The 17,083-nt window shown below is 35.5% G+C and overlaps 2 protein-coding genes across 2 annotated transcripts; one reads left to right on the forward strand and one right to left on the reverse strand.

The window, feature by feature from the left end:
• The first annotated feature begins 7,998 nt into the window (after nt 1–7,998).
• Nucleotides 7,999–11,999, forward strand: LOC119637616 (HEAT repeat-containing protein 6). Its single transcript, XM_038033790.1, has 2 exons — nt 7,999–9,292; nt 9,830–11,999. The coding sequence occupies exons 1-2, from the start codon at nt 8,098–8,100 to the stop codon at nt 11,938–11,940; spliced, it is 3,306 nt and encodes a 1,101-aa protein (XP_037889718.1). The 5' UTR covers nt 7,999–8,097; the 3' UTR covers nt 11,941–11,999.
• A 1,621-nt stretch (nt 12,000–13,620) lies between these two features.
• LOC119637653 (paraplegin) lies at nt 13,621–16,653 on the reverse strand. The gene is made up of 9 exons (XM_038033851.1): nt 16,372–16,653; nt 15,960–16,289; nt 15,671–15,905; nt 15,488–15,621; nt 14,885–15,421; nt 14,547–14,817; nt 14,162–14,484; nt 13,915–14,106; nt 13,621–13,850 (listed from the first exon to the last, which is right to left on the reverse strand). Exons 1-9 carry the CDS (start codon nt 16,495–16,497, stop codon nt 13,701–13,703), a joined length of 2,298 nt encoding a protein of 765 aa, XP_037889779.1. The 5' UTR covers nt 16,498–16,653; the 3' UTR covers nt 13,621–13,700.
• Nucleotides 16,654–17,083: the final 430 nt, after the last annotated feature.

Raw genomic sequence — 17,083 nt, forward strand, 5'->3', positions numbered from 1 at the left:
AAGCGATATGCAATGCTGTATAGTTATATATAGTTTCACGACAAAATTTAAAATTTTCTGCATGTATTTGAGTTGATGAGCAATATCGAAGATAGAAACAAAACAAAATCATACCGCTATTGTGTGCAGAAAATAAGCAGTGCCTTGGATCTAACTTCCACTAATTCAGCTTTTTTGAACTTTCATTCGAATGCCATAAATGTTCATCTTATTAAAAGTCTACGCTATTCCATCTTTTTTCAACATTACAATATACAGTCTTCAATTAAAAACATTTTTCAATCTCAAATCAAAGCCCCTTGAAACAGTATTTTTGATATCATTTCTCATCAAAACGATGGTGAAACACATCCCTGTCCTGCTGTTCCATATATAGCAATTTTACTTCACTATTTATACTTTTTCAAGCTTCTTATGGATAAAACACATTAGCGTCAGTTACTTAGAAAAATATATGTATATATTACAAATAATCATCGAATTAATTAATTATCTACAATACAATCTAGACACATAAGGAACACGACTTAAGTGCTACTATTTTTTTTTTTTTTTTTTTGGTATGTTGAACAGAGATGGACTAAGCCAATAGATTTGTGGCTTATATGTCCAAATAATAAACTGTTGTAATTTTTAGTCACGATTATGTATAAAACGTAACAAAAAAATAAGAGCGGCCGTAATAACTGGAGTGAGCATGTTAAATGTAATTGTGTGTGTGTGTGTGTGTGTGTAATTGTGTTTCTTGAGTTCTTGAAAGTTAAACAGTGTTGCAAACTTTGGCTGAAAACGAAAAGCAATGCTATGGTAATAGAAGATTATTAAACGCAAAAACGAAAGAAGAAAAAGGAAAGAAGAGGAAAAAAAAAAATTTCTAAAAGGATAAATTAGCTTTTCTAATAAAGTAAATTAGTGCTAATTAGTAAATTAGCTAATTAGTAAATTAGCTTTTCTAATAAAGTAAATTAGTGTAAAATGACGTACATTTTTTGCTGCAAAGACATCGAGGAGACAGCCATATAACTTAAAGAAGCTAAAGGAATCTCTAATGCCATCAAGCCTGTGACATCTGAAGATTAGATGCTCAGCAGACTCAACAACATTGCAAACTTCACAAACATCACATGGTATAGCGCGAATCATTTTAAATAAACTTTGTCATAAGTGCGACCACTCATGAGTCTATAAAGAATTTTTATTTATCAGGAATTAAAAGAAGATACAGAAAAGGGCTTGAATTGAAATGTGGGATTTAATTTATAGAAAAGACGATTGGATTTAACGCGCGCGATCTCTTTAAATCCGTCGTTTAGCTGTTGCAGGATGTGGTTGCGAATCGCCCGAATCAACACGAGCTCTCCCTGACGTCTGATACCATCGGAAATAGCAACCATGATAGCATGTCAAATGGCGAGCAACTTAATGAAAGTAGAGGAAAGTTCCTCTTCCACTTTGACTCGAAGTATTGTTTCAGATAGATGTTTCACGACCGAGAAGCCAGATACATTATGTCCGACGGAACCGTCAGTGGCATATATATCATATCCGTTGTTGTAATAAAAAAGGAGCTTTTCTTGGCATAACTACCTTATACAAGAGAAGTTGACATTTTGTTTTGAGGTAGAGATCGGTTCGAGAATGTTCATGAAGACTTTGCATTTGCTGGTAATGAAATTCAAGGGGGGAATTGAATCTAACTTATCAAAAATATGACGAAGTTTTTGATAGCAAAAAGTATAGCTGCAAGTGACAGTATCACTGAGAGATATAATTTCCTGAAAAAAGGAAGGATTTATCATCTTGACTTTAATTAACTCCTTGGCAGTGCAAAAAACGGCTCTTTCGGAAACTGGCCATTCACCAGATATAACATTGAGAATATGTTGAGGAATTGAGGGGGTCAGTCCAGTACAACGCTTCAACATTCGGTTTTCAAATGCTTGTATACGTTTTTCAATATATTTTGGGAAATTGCAACATATGGAATGTCCAAATTCAATTTTGGACCTGACTAGAGATTTGTAAACGGTCAAAGCATTTTTGGGAGGCAAGCCTGCCTGATTGTTTGTCATGAGTTTGATGATGTTGCATCCAGACTGACTATCTTTGAACGCCTTTTCATAATGGCCACGAAGGGTTAAGCTGTCATTTAAAATTCTCCCAAGAAATCGAAGAGATTTTATCTGATTAACTTGGGTACCTTTGATAAGAAGTCTGATTTCACGTTTAGAACCTTTGGCAAAATAAATAGTGTTTGTCTTGCTGGGGTTAAAATATAAACTAAGATCAGCGCATGCATCGAAAAACAAGTTCGCTTTCATCGAGAGGTTATTGACAGCTGCTGGAAAAGATGAGTCCCCAGATACGATTAGAAAATCGTCTGCATATTGAAAAATGTGAGTATTGTCATCTTGAAGATCATGCAAAGAAGCTGCGTATAAATTGAAGAGTATGGGGCTTAAACAACTGCCTTGTGGGATACCACCGCATATTTAAACTTTTTCGGTACCCATCACCAACGCTTGGATAAAAAATTAAGTATCCACAGCCGCATTTGAAGAGGGATCGAAAAGTTTAGGAGAATTCTACCGAGCTTAATCAAGTTGACACAATCATAGGCTTTGCTGATGTCCAGGGAGAGCATGACAACCATGTTCCCTGCTTTTTTTAAGCTGGCTATGAGAAAACGTAGTTCATTAACGCACATATTCGTAGATTTGCGTTTTTGATAGACGTAAGACCGAGCTGGAATAATGTTCTTAGTTTTCAGGAAAGCAGTTAGTCTCTCCTTAACCATGAGGTTGATGGTCTTTATGAATACAGATATTAGTGAAATTGGTCTGAAGCTACTTAAATCATTTAAGTCTTTACCTGCCTTAGGAATGGGAACTATTTTGATGCATCGCAAATCTGAGGGTATAAAGTTGATGGACCAGTAGTTGTTAATTGAATGCAAGCAAATGCTAAGGCTTCCTACAGACAGTGCTCTGGGCATGTCATATTTAACTCTATCACAACCTGCAGCAGTAGCTCTCTTTCTGGAATGTAAAACATACATTAGCTCATGCAATGAAAAGGATGTGTTACTGATACTACTAAAAGGAATTGAAGGCATTGTAATAGGATTAACAATTGGAATGTAGCTCTTGAGCATATCTAAGTATTTTTTATTATCACGGTCATTCCATAGAGCACAACCGCTTAATTTTCGACTAGAATGTCGATGACCATTGATATAATTCCAGAAGGAACGTGGGTTGCCGTTACCACATAACTCTTTAATAGCGATGGCTCTATGTGCCATTTTCGCCTTTCTAACTGCAGACCTCCATTCTTTCAGTATTTTCATATATTCAGTGTAGTTGGCTGGATTGGCATATTTACTCATTTTTTTCTTGCAGCTTGGTATTTGCGGAAAAGTGTTGACAGGGAAGGATTCCACCAAGGTTTAGGTGAGAAGGACTCAATGTTAGGAAAGTTGGTTCTAGCAGACATGATCACAGACTGAAAGGCACTTTGAATTGATGATAAATCAGAAGCAAGATCAACTTTAGACAGACGGTCCATAAGGAAGTTGCGTGAAATGAAATTTTCTATTTTCTTGACGGAATTGTTACAACTGTGGAATATAATGGGGGAGTGCTGACTTTTGCCAATGGAAACATTGGACGTGTTCCAGTTGAAAGATAAAATAGTTGAGTTCGAGAAAGTTAGATCCAAGACACTGCTCGCTGTGCGACCGCTCCGATTACAGTGAAAGGTAGTATTGCCGTTATTTAAGACACTGAAACTGCTGGAATTGATGGCATTTACAAGGATGTTGCCTTTGTTGGTAGAGACTTGATCGCCATACAGGCGGTGTCTTGCATTGAAATCTCCAGCTACAATCACATTTTGTTCACCGTCAAGAAAGTCGCATAATCTCTGAATCTCATAACGAAAGGTTTGCACATCGAGACTGGGTGGAAAGTAGCATGAGGCCATGAAAAGATTCGGTTTCAGTTTGATGGTTTTGATGATGATGATGTCAACGGCAGAGTTATAGGGAATACGTCTGAAATTGACACCTTTCTTAACTAATATACTAACACCGCCATAGCCATCATTTCGGCATTTGGTGGCTGAGGCATAATTCGACACTTTAACTTCGAAACAATTTTCATCTTTCAGAAAAACTTCCCTTAAGATACAAAAATCAATCTTGTTTGAGTTTAAATAAAAATCTAGAAAAGATAGGTTACGTCGGACACTTTGAATATTATATTGTAAAAAGGATATCATGTTGAAACTTAAGAAAGAACCCCGGATTTCCTCGCAGTACTGGATGCTCGAACGGGGCAAGAAATAGCACAGACAGACATTTTTTCTTCAAATTTTTTAATAAGATTGTGAGGGATCATCGGACGGATACTTTCTTGAATCGCGAGAATTAATCTTTCAAGTTCTGAAGACCGCAAATAGTTGTTTGAAATTTTCGGTCCAAGAAGGCTTGTTCCAGACGACTTGGGGGGTGTGTTGGGAGAAGGCTTGGTGGGTGATTTGATAAGAGATTTGGAGGGAACCAATTTCCTTTTGACGACAGCATTGTATTTATTTTTGGTTAAGATTTTGTTGGCATTTTGATTATCATCCTTGGTCGAAATTGCAGACGTGTTCCCCAGTGGAGGGAAATCGCCGTCATATTATGCCGTCAATTTACACACTTCGGAGACTTTCCACAGTTAAGGCACCTGCTCTCTTTAGGTTTGCAGAATTTAGATACGTGACCGTATCTGCCACACACTGCTTTAAAGTGGGTACAAAGTATTCGACCGGCAGATTACAATAGTTAAATTTTATTGCCTTAGGGAGGGCTCTCCCTTTGAATCCAACTTTGATGCTGGTTATGGGAATCCACTCGTCTTTGTTGTTGGGATTTCTTCTTTGAAAACGGACAGCGGACTTAATCGGAATATCGGATACGGCGTTTTCAATTATATCATTGACACTATATGTGCATGGGATGTTTCGAATAACTCCAAATCTCTCAGTGAACGACTTCGGTATGTACGGCTTAAAAGAATTAAAAGTTGTCTGCAGGGGAAGAGCCAAACTGCTTTTCAGCTCCGCTGCCAATGCCAACAATTTTGTTATGAATAAAAAGAATTTAAAAGCGTACATACCGAAATCCTTCAAGTAATCATAGAAATAGAGATTAGAGTTAATATTGATGCGATTTCCTTCTGCGTCCGCACACGTTTCGACAAAAACGACAAAATTGCAGTTGGAAAGGCAATCGTACAAATTAATCTCGAGATTTGGGGCGGCTGTGGCACCCAAATCAGAGGGCTTGTCGATAGCCTGTTTACTAGGCGGAATTAAAACGTTTGCGTTAGCTTCTCCGTTATCAGATAAAAGAATATTCTTCTCACCCATTTTCGATCTCTTGGTGTGCCCAGTGGCGTTCATGTAAAAATTTTCAAAATTGTCTCTAGTAATTATAAGATCAGACCCAGTCTCCATAGGGAGACGGGCTGATGTTGTTTTGGTTGTTGTCACAGGGAACACAAAAAGAAAAAATCACAAAGAAAAAACAAAAAATAATAATTGAATATATGTATTGCTTCTTAATTTTTCTCTCACGAGAGATTCCTCCTAATTCCCTCCTTTTCCTTCTTAAAATTGTTTTCTTTGGTTATTTTATTACTTTATTAAACCTCTTTTCTTTTTTTCAAATATTTAAAATCTCTTTTTTTTTTTTTTTTTCCTCTTTTTTCACTAACACCGGTAAACACAAAAATTATCCAGCTGCCGTTTGCGGAGATGATGTGTTGTGTCAAGTGTGAATGAAATGCGAATGTTCTTAATTAAAAAAAAAAGAAAAAATCACAAAGAAAAAACAAAAAATAATAATTGAATATATGTATTGCTTCTTAATTTTTCTCTCACGAGAGATTCCTCCTCCTTCCCTCCTTTTCCTTTTTTCAAATATTTAAAATCTCTTTCTTTTTTTTTTTTTTTTCCTTTTTTTTCACTAACACCGATAAACACAAAAATTATCCAGCTGCCGTTTGCGGAGATGATGTGTTGTGTCAAGTGTGAATGAAATGCGAACGCTTAAGTGCTATTACAATATTTGCATTATGCTTGGCTCACGAACTGTTAAAATAAATTTGATCGCCTATATTTAGATATAGTTGAACAAGTAATTAAGTTGCGCTATGCGTTAACACCAGTTTTTAGGAAAGTTTTAACATTATTACATTCATTGTTTTTGACAGTTAAAATAAAATACGCATACTGACGTGCTTATGAAAACGAAACGAAATCATGGGCTTTTGTTTGTGAAAAACAACCTAAAGAAAGAAAAAATTAAACAAAGTTAAAAGTTAAACTAGATTAAATAAATTGTAAAAAAGATAAAAAGCTATACTTGGTTTTATTATAATTAAATATTATATTTTGTTGCTGCATTATAAATGAATACTATATTTTGTTGTATCACAAATGAATTCTATACTTTATGTTTGCTTTAGCGTAAAGCAAAATTCATGTTTTCATTACATTCATATTTCCTTAATTTATTATTTAAATAAACTTCGTTGTCATTAAATTGAGTTTTGGTTTAAATAATTTTTAAACATATCACAAAGATAAAAGACATTTCTGCTGGCGTTATTTCCCGATTATCTTGTTGCTTTGCATAATGATCCATTATGCATATTCACAAGATTATGTTAGATAACTGCGATTGTTCTCACTGCTGCGTTCTCGGGATTCATGTGGATGAGGCTTAACAGCACTCTCCGACGAGATGCTAGTTTATCGAACACATTTTCGCTGGGATAAACTGTTATTGAAAGCATCTTTGACTTGTGCTAATAGAATACCAGGCTAAACCCTCATTAGGTTTTCCCATAGAGGAAATGCTGGATCATTCTCAAAACAAATACGAAAACTTTATATTAATGCCTGTGATGCCTGTAGGTTCAGGCAGCTCTAGTCGATTTTGCCACCGTCACTTTACGACCAAGACGCTCCGATGCCAATTACAGAAAAAGTGTAGCCACATCGTACGGTGTTATTAGAACTATTGCGTGCGCGCCTAAAAGAACACGATAAATATTATAAAATGTTTTTCATGTTTCAGCGTAGCAACAGGTTACCTTTATGCTTTTAATATTGTGGACCAAAATTAAGAGGACGCACAATATTAATGTGTTTTTAATCTATAGCATCTACGCGGTGCGGAACATACCAAGTATATGACTTGTTTGGAAAAGATGAATAACACCGAGCAAGAACATCCCATAAGACGAGATAAATATCTGTCACTTCCCCCATGAGCCAAGTATTTGCAAACAACCCAACGTAAAAGTTTTTTTTGAATTCCAGTGATTACAAGTGAGAAACTTTCAGTAGTTTTAAGAACAATCGGCACTTAATACACATATATGATCTACGAAGATTTCGTTATCTTCTCCGTCAAATTTAGAGGAAGGTGAAATATTTCAAAATTCATGCGATCGTTCACTTCAAATTGCTCGACATCAATATAATGCATATAGTCGAAGGCGGTCAAAAAAAATCCATCGATCTCGGTTTTTTAAATAAGGATCTTACTTAGAGTCACTGTTCGCGGACGAGAATAACGCTCCCACACCATTTTTATTATCATAATCCCAATAATTATATCGTCGCTATCCATTTTCTTTTGTTGCTCCTTTACTTCCATATAAATCTATTATGGATTGGTAATCAATTTTAAATATTACATTAGTTAATGTAAAGTGAATTTACCATCAATAAATAATTTTTTTTCTTTTGTGTTTTACTTAAAAAACACGTTTCAAAAAAATTGTTCACTTTATTAATTTTGCATTTCTCCACTACCGTAAAGAAACGTTAACCGTACGATTTTCCTTTAGCAACGCACGCAAAATATGCGCCACGCAAAAAGCATAACACATTCGTTGTGTTAAGAGCTTTACCCCATACACCACTTAACGCTATTTTCATTGATAGAGTAATTTTTTCACACCAGAAATAAGTTGTCGGCCTCACTTTTTTGATTTTATATATTTGCATATAAGTTAGAACAAATATATTAATTTTATAATGGACAACGTACTTATTCCCCAAAATGCCTTTAGTCAGCTATGCCAAAATCAACATAATCCGGTAGAGCTTGTGGAGATTATAAAAAAACTGGACGAAATAGAAAAAAATGGATGTAAAAGCAAGTGGGAACAATATCGAATTGTGTCAGACTTTATTGATATAGTCATTACTAGCAGTGGAAATTGTAAAAATACAGAAGGGATTGCGCAAAACATTATGGAATGTGTGAATTGGTTAACACATCTCCAGCAAGTGCAACTACTACCACATTTTAATGGGCCGCAATTCGGATGCATGTTACATTGGCTTCTGCTACAAATGGAGACTCATTGCCTCGAGGACAGCGCAATTTGTACCGCATTAGTTGTTTGCTCTAGAATGTTTGCTGCACATCATGATGAATGTAGTTCTTATTTTGAAAAATTGTTCCATACCAAAAATCAGGGATTTTCGTTATATCCATATCTTTGCAACAATCGAGACTATAGAATAACCATTTCAACAATTCAATTTCTAGATTCCATTCTTAATGGTCTGAAGGATGTGCAATTAACAAGGGAGCAAGATGAAGTTTGTGTAGAAATTGCTGAGGTATTGTTACACTTCTTTTATTTTGAAGAAAAATTTGAAGCAGAACATTTGTCCACATACATTTTGTACGCTTTACAAGCACTTCATAAAATTGCTGCATTCTGTAAGGACTTTACTGCCAAGCATTTATCTGAATTGCTTGGTATTTCGAAAGCGTGCGCAAATTTTGGTACGGACGTAGGATTAAAATTGCCTATCTCTCAAAATATTCACATGTGTCAACAAGCCTTATACCATTTGGTGGATGAAAATGATGTGAACATAAACAGTGAAAAGGCGCAGGCTAGTGGCGGAAAAACACTAAAAACTCACAAGCCAAGGGCCGTAGCAAAGACTGCACGACCCGGCGATCGAAATATTGCCTTATGCAGCTCTCAATCCCCTTCCATTGGAAAAGGAATAGGCGTTTTTGAATCTATAAGGAAAAGTGATTCGGATTTTTCGGAATTGGAGAACGTTGCAAGTAAAGAATTTTATGAGCGTAATCAAAAATCTAAGATACGTTTATTGGCTATTACACTTGTGGGTACTGTGGTTCGTAGTGTTGAGCGTAGAATAGTTTTTGGATTTTGGCACGCTATCTTTCCCAGCGGTGTAAGTGGTATGTACATATATTTTACTAAATTGAGTTTTGTGCAGAGCATAAGACTATTCCTACCAGCTTAAAACTGAAGTTGTAATTTTGATTTTTATGTTTGCAATCCCATGTTGTGTATTTTATAATTCAAAAATGTTATATATAACGTCAGACTAAAGTTTTACGTATAGAAGAGAATACAACAACTACGTTTGCTTTGTGGCGAATGCTATGTACAAACAGTTAAAATATGGGAAGATCGGTCATATTTTCTTAATTCAAAGTCACTAATACAAAAATTTAACGCATATAAGAAATGTCTAAAACACCCTATCATGGATTTAGATCGTTTTTAGTGATCTATGTAAACTAAGTCAGAATACATGTAGATATCAGCTTTCTGAGTTAAACGACATACTAAAACGACATTTATGCATGCAGAAAGTCTATATAGAATGTGTGTAATTTTAAAACACTCGAAAATGCAAAATTTGGAGGAGACTTGTTTACTAATATGCACCGTACATACTTTGAAAATTGTTATGTTCATCTTTACTATAGAAACGCGAAACGACCTTCTGTACATCGGTCGCCATGATCCAAATGTGCGATGTCGCAGTGCGGCCTTACAAGTGTGCTCCCAACTCCTCTATGGATCTAAAAGTTTTCTGCACCAGGCTGAATTTAACGCAAATCGATGTCCCTCAACTTTCATACCGTTTTCTACTGCTTTGGGGTTTACAATTGTGGCAATATATGAATGCCTGGCCCGCATATTAGCTATTGAGTCATCGTTGCCCGTTTTAACTCAAGCCTTAAAATGTACTGCAGTCTTAGTGCAGGCCACACCATTGCAACAGTTGGAAAACAAACTGTTAAAGGAAATGGTGTGTAAAGTTAAACCACTTGTGTTTCATCGAGATGTGGCCATTCAGGTATCAGCCCTTATGGTGATGGAATTCATGATGGCAACACCTAGGATAACTGTTTGCATAGCTGAAGCGTTAGGTCTGCCCAAAGAATTTATAAAATTTAGTCCTCCAAATGACACGCGAATAGTGGTTACAGTAGATGAAGAAGTAGAAGGAAAGGAGTTCGCAGAGTTTGAACATGAAACCATTGAAAACAAATTAGAAAGCAATAAACTTCTTCGAAACAGTGGCAAACAAAAACTGGTACCCAATAATATGTGTAAGGACAAACTGTGGTTACTTCATCGGATTTTAGATAACCTTTATAAGCACGATCGCATCACGGCTACTTCAGTCCGCATAGAAAGTCTTCAAGTGTTAATTGCAATGTGTGGTCACTTTTTTCTATTCAGCACTCACTTGTCGCAGATTTGTGAAGCATTACAGGAAAGCTTGCATGATATTTTGTCGGATATACGTTTGTATGCGGCTCGCTGCATTGACTCTTGCGTATATCAAATTGGAAGATATATTGAAATTTTTGGTGCATCCCAATCTGTAGTTCAAGAATTCGATCATTTCTGGTCCCGTATTCTTCCTAATATAATATCACATCTACGTAGTGATAGCAATGAACTGCCGGCAATAAAAGTGTGCTTATGTGATGTTTTATCAAATATTGGTATAGTTATGTTTGAACGCTTTCCTCATTCGACTCAAATAAATTTGTTAACTTTTTTATCTGGAATAAGTAGTGATCCAACGGAAGACACCATTGTACGGGTAGCTAGCGTAAGAGCATTGGCTGCGTATGTACTCTTTCCGTTTCTTCGAAATGATTTGGTCTTCGTAGAAAATACCGCCAATATGACATTAGATTTAGCGGCAGACTCGAATTTATTAGTTCGCATCAAAGCATTTTGGTCTTTGGGAAATATCAGCGATGCTCTTATAGCCAAAGATTCTGAAACAGCACTACCGCAAGAACGAATTTCCAATGAATTGTTGTATCGTCTGATCAATGATTCGGTCAACGCTTGTAGCGACAACGATAAAGTTCGTTGCAATGCGGTGCGCACACTGGGCAATCTGTTGTGTTTATTAAATGAATATCATTTCATCGCCACCAACAGTCACCTAAATTGGCATCAATTATTCGCGGAGGCAGTGGCCAAGTTGTGTGAATGCATACGATCCTCAAGCAATGCTAAAGTGAAATGGAACACTTGTTATGCTGTTAGCAATTTAGTACGCAATGCTGATGCGTTTTCCGTTACTGAATTGAAGTGGCAAACGACTTTATATTCATCTTTATGTCATGTCATTGTGCACCATCCCAATTTTAAGGTCCGCATAAACGCAACCACCGCCATTACTAGTATAAAAGATCGTTCGCATTTTGGTACGCATTTGGACAATTTTTGGATTTCACTGCTGGCAGCCATAGAAAAATCGCATAATTTAGATAATTATCAAGAGTACAACCATCGTGATAGCTTGCAGGAGCAGTTGTGTTTGGCTGTAGCACATATTGTGCGCTGCTCTTCTAACGATGATTTGCCAATGCTGGAAAAGCATCTATTACAATATCTAGATACAATACGAAATACTTGGGTACGTGTTATTAATCGCATGGTTCCAGAGAAAGCTGCACCTTTGCTGTCTTGCTCAATTATGCTAAAGCAGCTCCTCAAAGATGGCAATCTAACTCGGGAGCAAAAAAGTAGTGTTAAAACTTTGTTTGAGAGCTTAGCTATGTAGTAAAATTAAAACGAAGTTTGTCTATGAATGTTACTAAATAAAACTCAAAAATATTTGAAGAAGTAGTAGTTTACTGGATCAACCATATTCACGAAAAGGGTGCTTACGTATAAACGCTACCGCGGCAAAACATTATTATTATTATAATTTTCTTATATTATTATTATTATATTTAGAAGCCAAAAAAAATTTTTTTTAAAGTTTATAAAGTTCATTTTTATTGGTTTTTTGATGCAATTTTTGCCGCGGTGGCGTTAATACGTAAGTACCATTAAAAGTTACAACTATTTATTTATTTAAGGGAGGAAATCACTGTAACAGATTAAAAAAGCGTGCCTTCATTGGATGCAAGAAAAGGTAATGCAACAAAAATGTCATTAAGCATCTTTACGTATTAAAAAAAGGGGATTATTTTTGAGAAATATTAAAAAAACCAAACTAGAATCATTCTCGCGAGAAATCTTTACTTTAAGGCACTCTGCGCGTCGTTAGTTACTTGCTACAAATTTGGCTCTTAAAAGAATATAATTTTAATTACGTGTCTGTAGATAGATAACTGCAGTGTTTTCCTTAAAGATCTTGCTTTCTGTCTCATTGGCGAGTACACGAATAAAAACGTTTAGTTTTTGACTAAATATAGGCAATGTTTTGTTAATAAACAATTTTTAAATGTAATCATCGAAAATTTCGTCTGCATTTCTGGAGTGAATCGTGTTGACACAAGCATTAAATAAATCTGATTTCGGTCGTTTACAAATTAAATTTATAAAGAATACATAAAAATACAATACCACCATAAGTACGTTGATTTCCAGCTCACCCGAAATCCCATTATGCCTAAAACAAGAACGTTATTATTTTGTCATCAACGAACAGCGCAAAAACATCATACAAACTGGTTGATTTTTTTCAAAAATCGCATGGCACTCAGTCTGGATTAATCATTTCACGTAAGATTCCCTTATGTAAAATCATGTTTCAATCAATTATTCAATCTATACGATGTATTTGTCGGGTGATAGTGGTCTTACCCACTTTAAAAATTTGAGATAAGTCAAAATAAATTATTCTAAATTTATGTATGAAAAATGTATGTATTAAAAAGCTGCACAAAATAACAAATGTGGTTTCTTTATAAACAAAAATAGTTCATATTAAATTGTCGCTGATCTAACAACGTGCCTTTACATTAAGTTTTGGTAAATACAAGTAAACCACCCAGTTCGAGCTCTGTATTCGTAGATTTCCCTGCGCTATGTACGACATCTACATTGTATAAATCTTTCTTTTTTCATGTTGTTTTTTTTTTTTTTATTTCTTTGCATTTCTAATGATATAGGATTACAGAATTAGGTAATATTCTTAAGTATTCCAATAGTTCTTTTTCTACAATAAAACTAATAAACTTACTTAGGACACTCAAAACGATTTTGTAAATTTCTCAACTCTTAAGGCAAAATTTACCTCATATCTTTATGTTCTTTCATGGCATTATTTAAAGGGAAGTGAAGAGATTTTAGGAATGCCTTCGCCAGAATTAGTTGAGAACTGTTATTATGGAAATTATGTTCATTTAGCGAAAATGCTCTATCTTACAGAAGAAGCAGTAGTGAAACTTGCACTACGGAAAACATATATAAAAAATATGAATTATACTTACAATTAGGTGCAATTGTTGAGGTAAACAGTATAGAGTTAGGAATATCATAATTTTATTTAAGATTGAAAGATTAATGCAAAACTATTAAAGAGGCACATGGTTAGTTCGGGTCACTGCTGAGATTTTTCAAAGTTTGCTCAAACTCTACTGGTTCTACTTTACGACGAGACAAATCAAAAGCTGGTGGACCAATCAGGTCAACCACCTCATCGTAATTTAAAGTCTCTCTTTGTAATAAAGCCAAAGCAAGCTGGTTGGAAGATTTGCAAATAATAAATTAGATTAACATCTTGCATACGGATAATAGAGACTACCTTATCAAGTTTGTCGCGATTATCTTTTAATATTTGTTCGGTCTTCTGATATGCAATTGCAATGATGTTTCTAACCTCAAAATCAATTATGTTATCTAAAGCCCTTGAGAAAGGCTTATCGACGCCGCCCGCTTCATTGGCATCTCGTACATAAATTGGTCCCAGTTTTTCGTTCATTCCAAATTTTTTAACCTAACAGAGAATTAGATTAAAAGGAAATAATTGTGTGTACAAAGTTGACCTCTACCTGAGCATATGCGATTTTTGTAACCTTTTCAAAATCATTTTGAGCTCCTGTGGTAATTCGACTAAAAACCAAATTTTCGGCAGCTCGTCCGCCAAGCGCCATACACATTTTGTCAAACAGTTCCTCTTTGCTATGCAATTGTTGTTCGCTTGGGGTGTATTGCGCAAAGCCCAAAGCTAAACTTGTTCTTGGTACTATTGTCACCTTAAGCAATATATCACTATTAGGCAATAACCAACCAATCAAAGCATGTCCAGACTCATGGTATGCAATAATCTTGCGTTCTATTAGCGTAAGCGCGTGGGACCGTTTTTCTGTACCACCTAAAAAAATATATGTGATCCGCAATCTGCCCAAGTATTCTTTTGTTTCATTATCAATTTACCAACTAAACGTTCTACAGCGTAGTCTAAATCACGAGATTTTACTTTATCCTGTATATTACGTGCAGCGTGCAAAGCAGCTTCGTTACATACGTTCGCTATATCAGCACCAGAAAATCCCGGTGTCAAGCGAGCCAAACGATGCGAATATTTAGATGATTCATCATCTAATTGTATCGTTGATAAATGCTTTTCGAAAATTTCTTTACGCTCGTGTAGATTTGGCAAATCGATGAGAATATGCCGATCAAAACGACCGGGCCTCAACAGAGCCTTTTGAAAGTATTGACGAAAATAAGTTTTTTCGAAGACCTCAAAATAAGTTTTAATCAAATTTTACCTTATCTAAAACATCTGCGCGGTTTGTGCTAGCTAACATTAACACGCCTTCTTTTGACGACATCCCGTCCATTTCTACCAATAGCTGGTTCAACGTTTGTTCTGACTCACCGGAACTACCTTGATTAAAACTTTCAGTGCCAGAGCGTTGTCGTCCTATGGCGTCTACTTCATCTATATATATAATACACGGTGCACGTTTTTTTCCCTCTTTAAACAGATCGCGCACTCTCGCTGCACCTAAACCTCCTATCATTTCAATGAACTCTGAACCATTCATGCTCAAAAAAGGAACTTGGGCTTCTGTTGCTACAGCTTTGGCTAGTAGCGTTTTACCACAGCCCGGGGGACCTAGAAGTAGAGCACCCTTAGGGACTTTTGCACCTAATCTTTGATATTTTTCAGGGTTTTTAAGATAGTCAACAAACTCCTTCACTTCTTGTTTAGCTTCTTCTAATCCAGCAACATCTTTGAATAAAACACCACGACCGCCTTCATATGGATCCACTAAAGTGAATTTAGCCCTGCTCATCTGACTCTGCTTTTCAATAATATAGAAGTAAGTTGGTTAGACTTGGTTTAACCGTACTCTTAAAAAACATACGAACGTGTCAAATCCAAGGGGATTTTTCATTCCCCTCATGCGTGACGATAACGCCATCAGCAGGGCAATAAATAGTAATAATAATAATATACGACCAGAAGAGTCACTTTGACGGTCGTATGTTATGGGCACACCTAAGAAATAAAAATTAGTCTTCATTTTATTGTTATTCGATTTATGAACCTTCTTTAATGCCAAGACGTTTTTCAATGTCGCGAAGTTTCTCCTCGAATTTGGCAGCATCAGCCACGGCCATGTGGAAAATGGTGGAAGAGACCTTTTTGCCTTTAATGATAGCTCCTTCGTGCAAAATAATGGTTACCATTTCCATATCGGGCCGTATTATCACTTCTTTAACTTCACCAGCGGCTAACATATGGTAAACGAACTCATTCCAAGAAACATAGCGTGTCGACCCCTAAAATATTGAATAATCAGTTTGTGCGTACAACCATAAATGTTCACAATCTACTTCAGGCCTTTCTCCGCGCGATGATGTTATTAAGGATATAAACACACCTAACATGTAAACAATAAATATCCAGATAATCGTTTTAGTTATAAATGACTTGATTTTGTCGTCATTATCGTTCTTATTTTCATCTGAATTATTGTTCCCGCTCTGACCTCCGGGCTCCTTTGTTCCAGTTGGTTTGATCTTTTTTTCCTTACCGCCCGAGTACTGCAGAGTGCGTGTTAACAGAGAAAAGTCTAGTTGTTGAGAGACAGATTGCACGCTGATGTTTAAAGATTTGGCAAATATTCTTCTAATCGTCTTACATTCGGTACAGAGGTGTTTTAACTACAAAAGAAAAAATGGTGATTACGAAATAGTAATTGTCATGTAAGAAGAATCCTTAAGTACCAAAAACTATTACACTTGCCTGCTTTTTATTTAATGCCTGATAGGTCATTGTTGGTAGTGTTTCCTGCCTAAATACATTCTGTTTCATATTATTTATTAATCTTTCATTAATTTTTATTATATTAGGCAGATGATATTTCCACATAATTTTGTTAATTAATAATTCGTTCCTTTACTTGCAAATTTGAGTACAAATATATGTTTAAGCGGACCTTCGTTTTCGATGTTGAGTTTAAATTAAGTTTACGTGAACTAAATGTACAGTTTTTTGGTAGACTGTAAAACTCCCACCCATAATTTTTGCTTTCCTAATAGCCTTATCGTGACATTATTGCCGCTCGACTACTATAAAATTTGTATTTTTGTCTGGCTGTCATTGTTGCTGTCGCTATGTAATTAAACCTCATATTCTAGAGCAAAAGGGGATAACAAAAACTTCCCGTATTAATTTAGTGCTAGAACAGGGTGGTTAACGTACGAAAATCACAAGATTAAATCTCAAACGAAAGAAGAATGTAAGTCTTGCCACAATAGCAAATTGTTTAGTTTTTCGGGTTAATAAGTCCCAAGAGATGAACACAATAAGAAGTTGCGTGAGCGTATTTCTTAAAGCTAAAGCAATCGACGTAAATGCAAATAACATATATACAAAAGATAACGATAAGAAACTTAACATAAAAGCAAATTACATACTTTTTTTATTTATTTATTTTTTTTTATTATTTTTTTTT

The sequence above is a fragment of the Glossina fuscipes genome, unplaced genomic scaffold (assembly GCF_014805625.2).
Source record: "Glossina fuscipes isolate IAEA_lab_2018 unplaced genomic scaffold, Yale_Gfus_2 60, whole genome shotgun sequence".
NCBI lineage: Eukaryota > Metazoa > Arthropoda > Insecta > Diptera > Glossinidae > Glossina > Glossina fuscipes.

Bases quoted from the DNA above. Each gene is read 5' to 3' on its own strand.
- LOC119637616 (XM_038033790.1), top strand. From the start codon at position 8,098: ATGGACAACGTACTTATTCCCCAAAATGCCTTTAGTCAGCTATGCCAA. The intron at 9,293-9,829 runs GTATGTACATAT...TCTTTACTATAG, and splicing joins CTTTCCCAGCGGTGTAAGTG to AAACGCGAAACGACCTTCTG.
- LOC119637653 (XM_038033851.1), bottom strand. From the start codon at position 16,497: ATGTGGAAATATCATCTGCCTAATATAATAAAAATTAATGAAAGATTA. The intron at 16,290-16,371 runs GCAAGTGTAATA...TTTCTTTTGTAG, and splicing joins AGGCATTAAATAAAAAGCAG to TTAAAACACCTCTGTACCGA. The intron at 14,107-14,161 runs GTAGAGGTCAAC...ATTCTCTGTTAG, and splicing joins CAAAAATCGCATATGCTCAG to GTTAAAAAATTTGGAATGAA.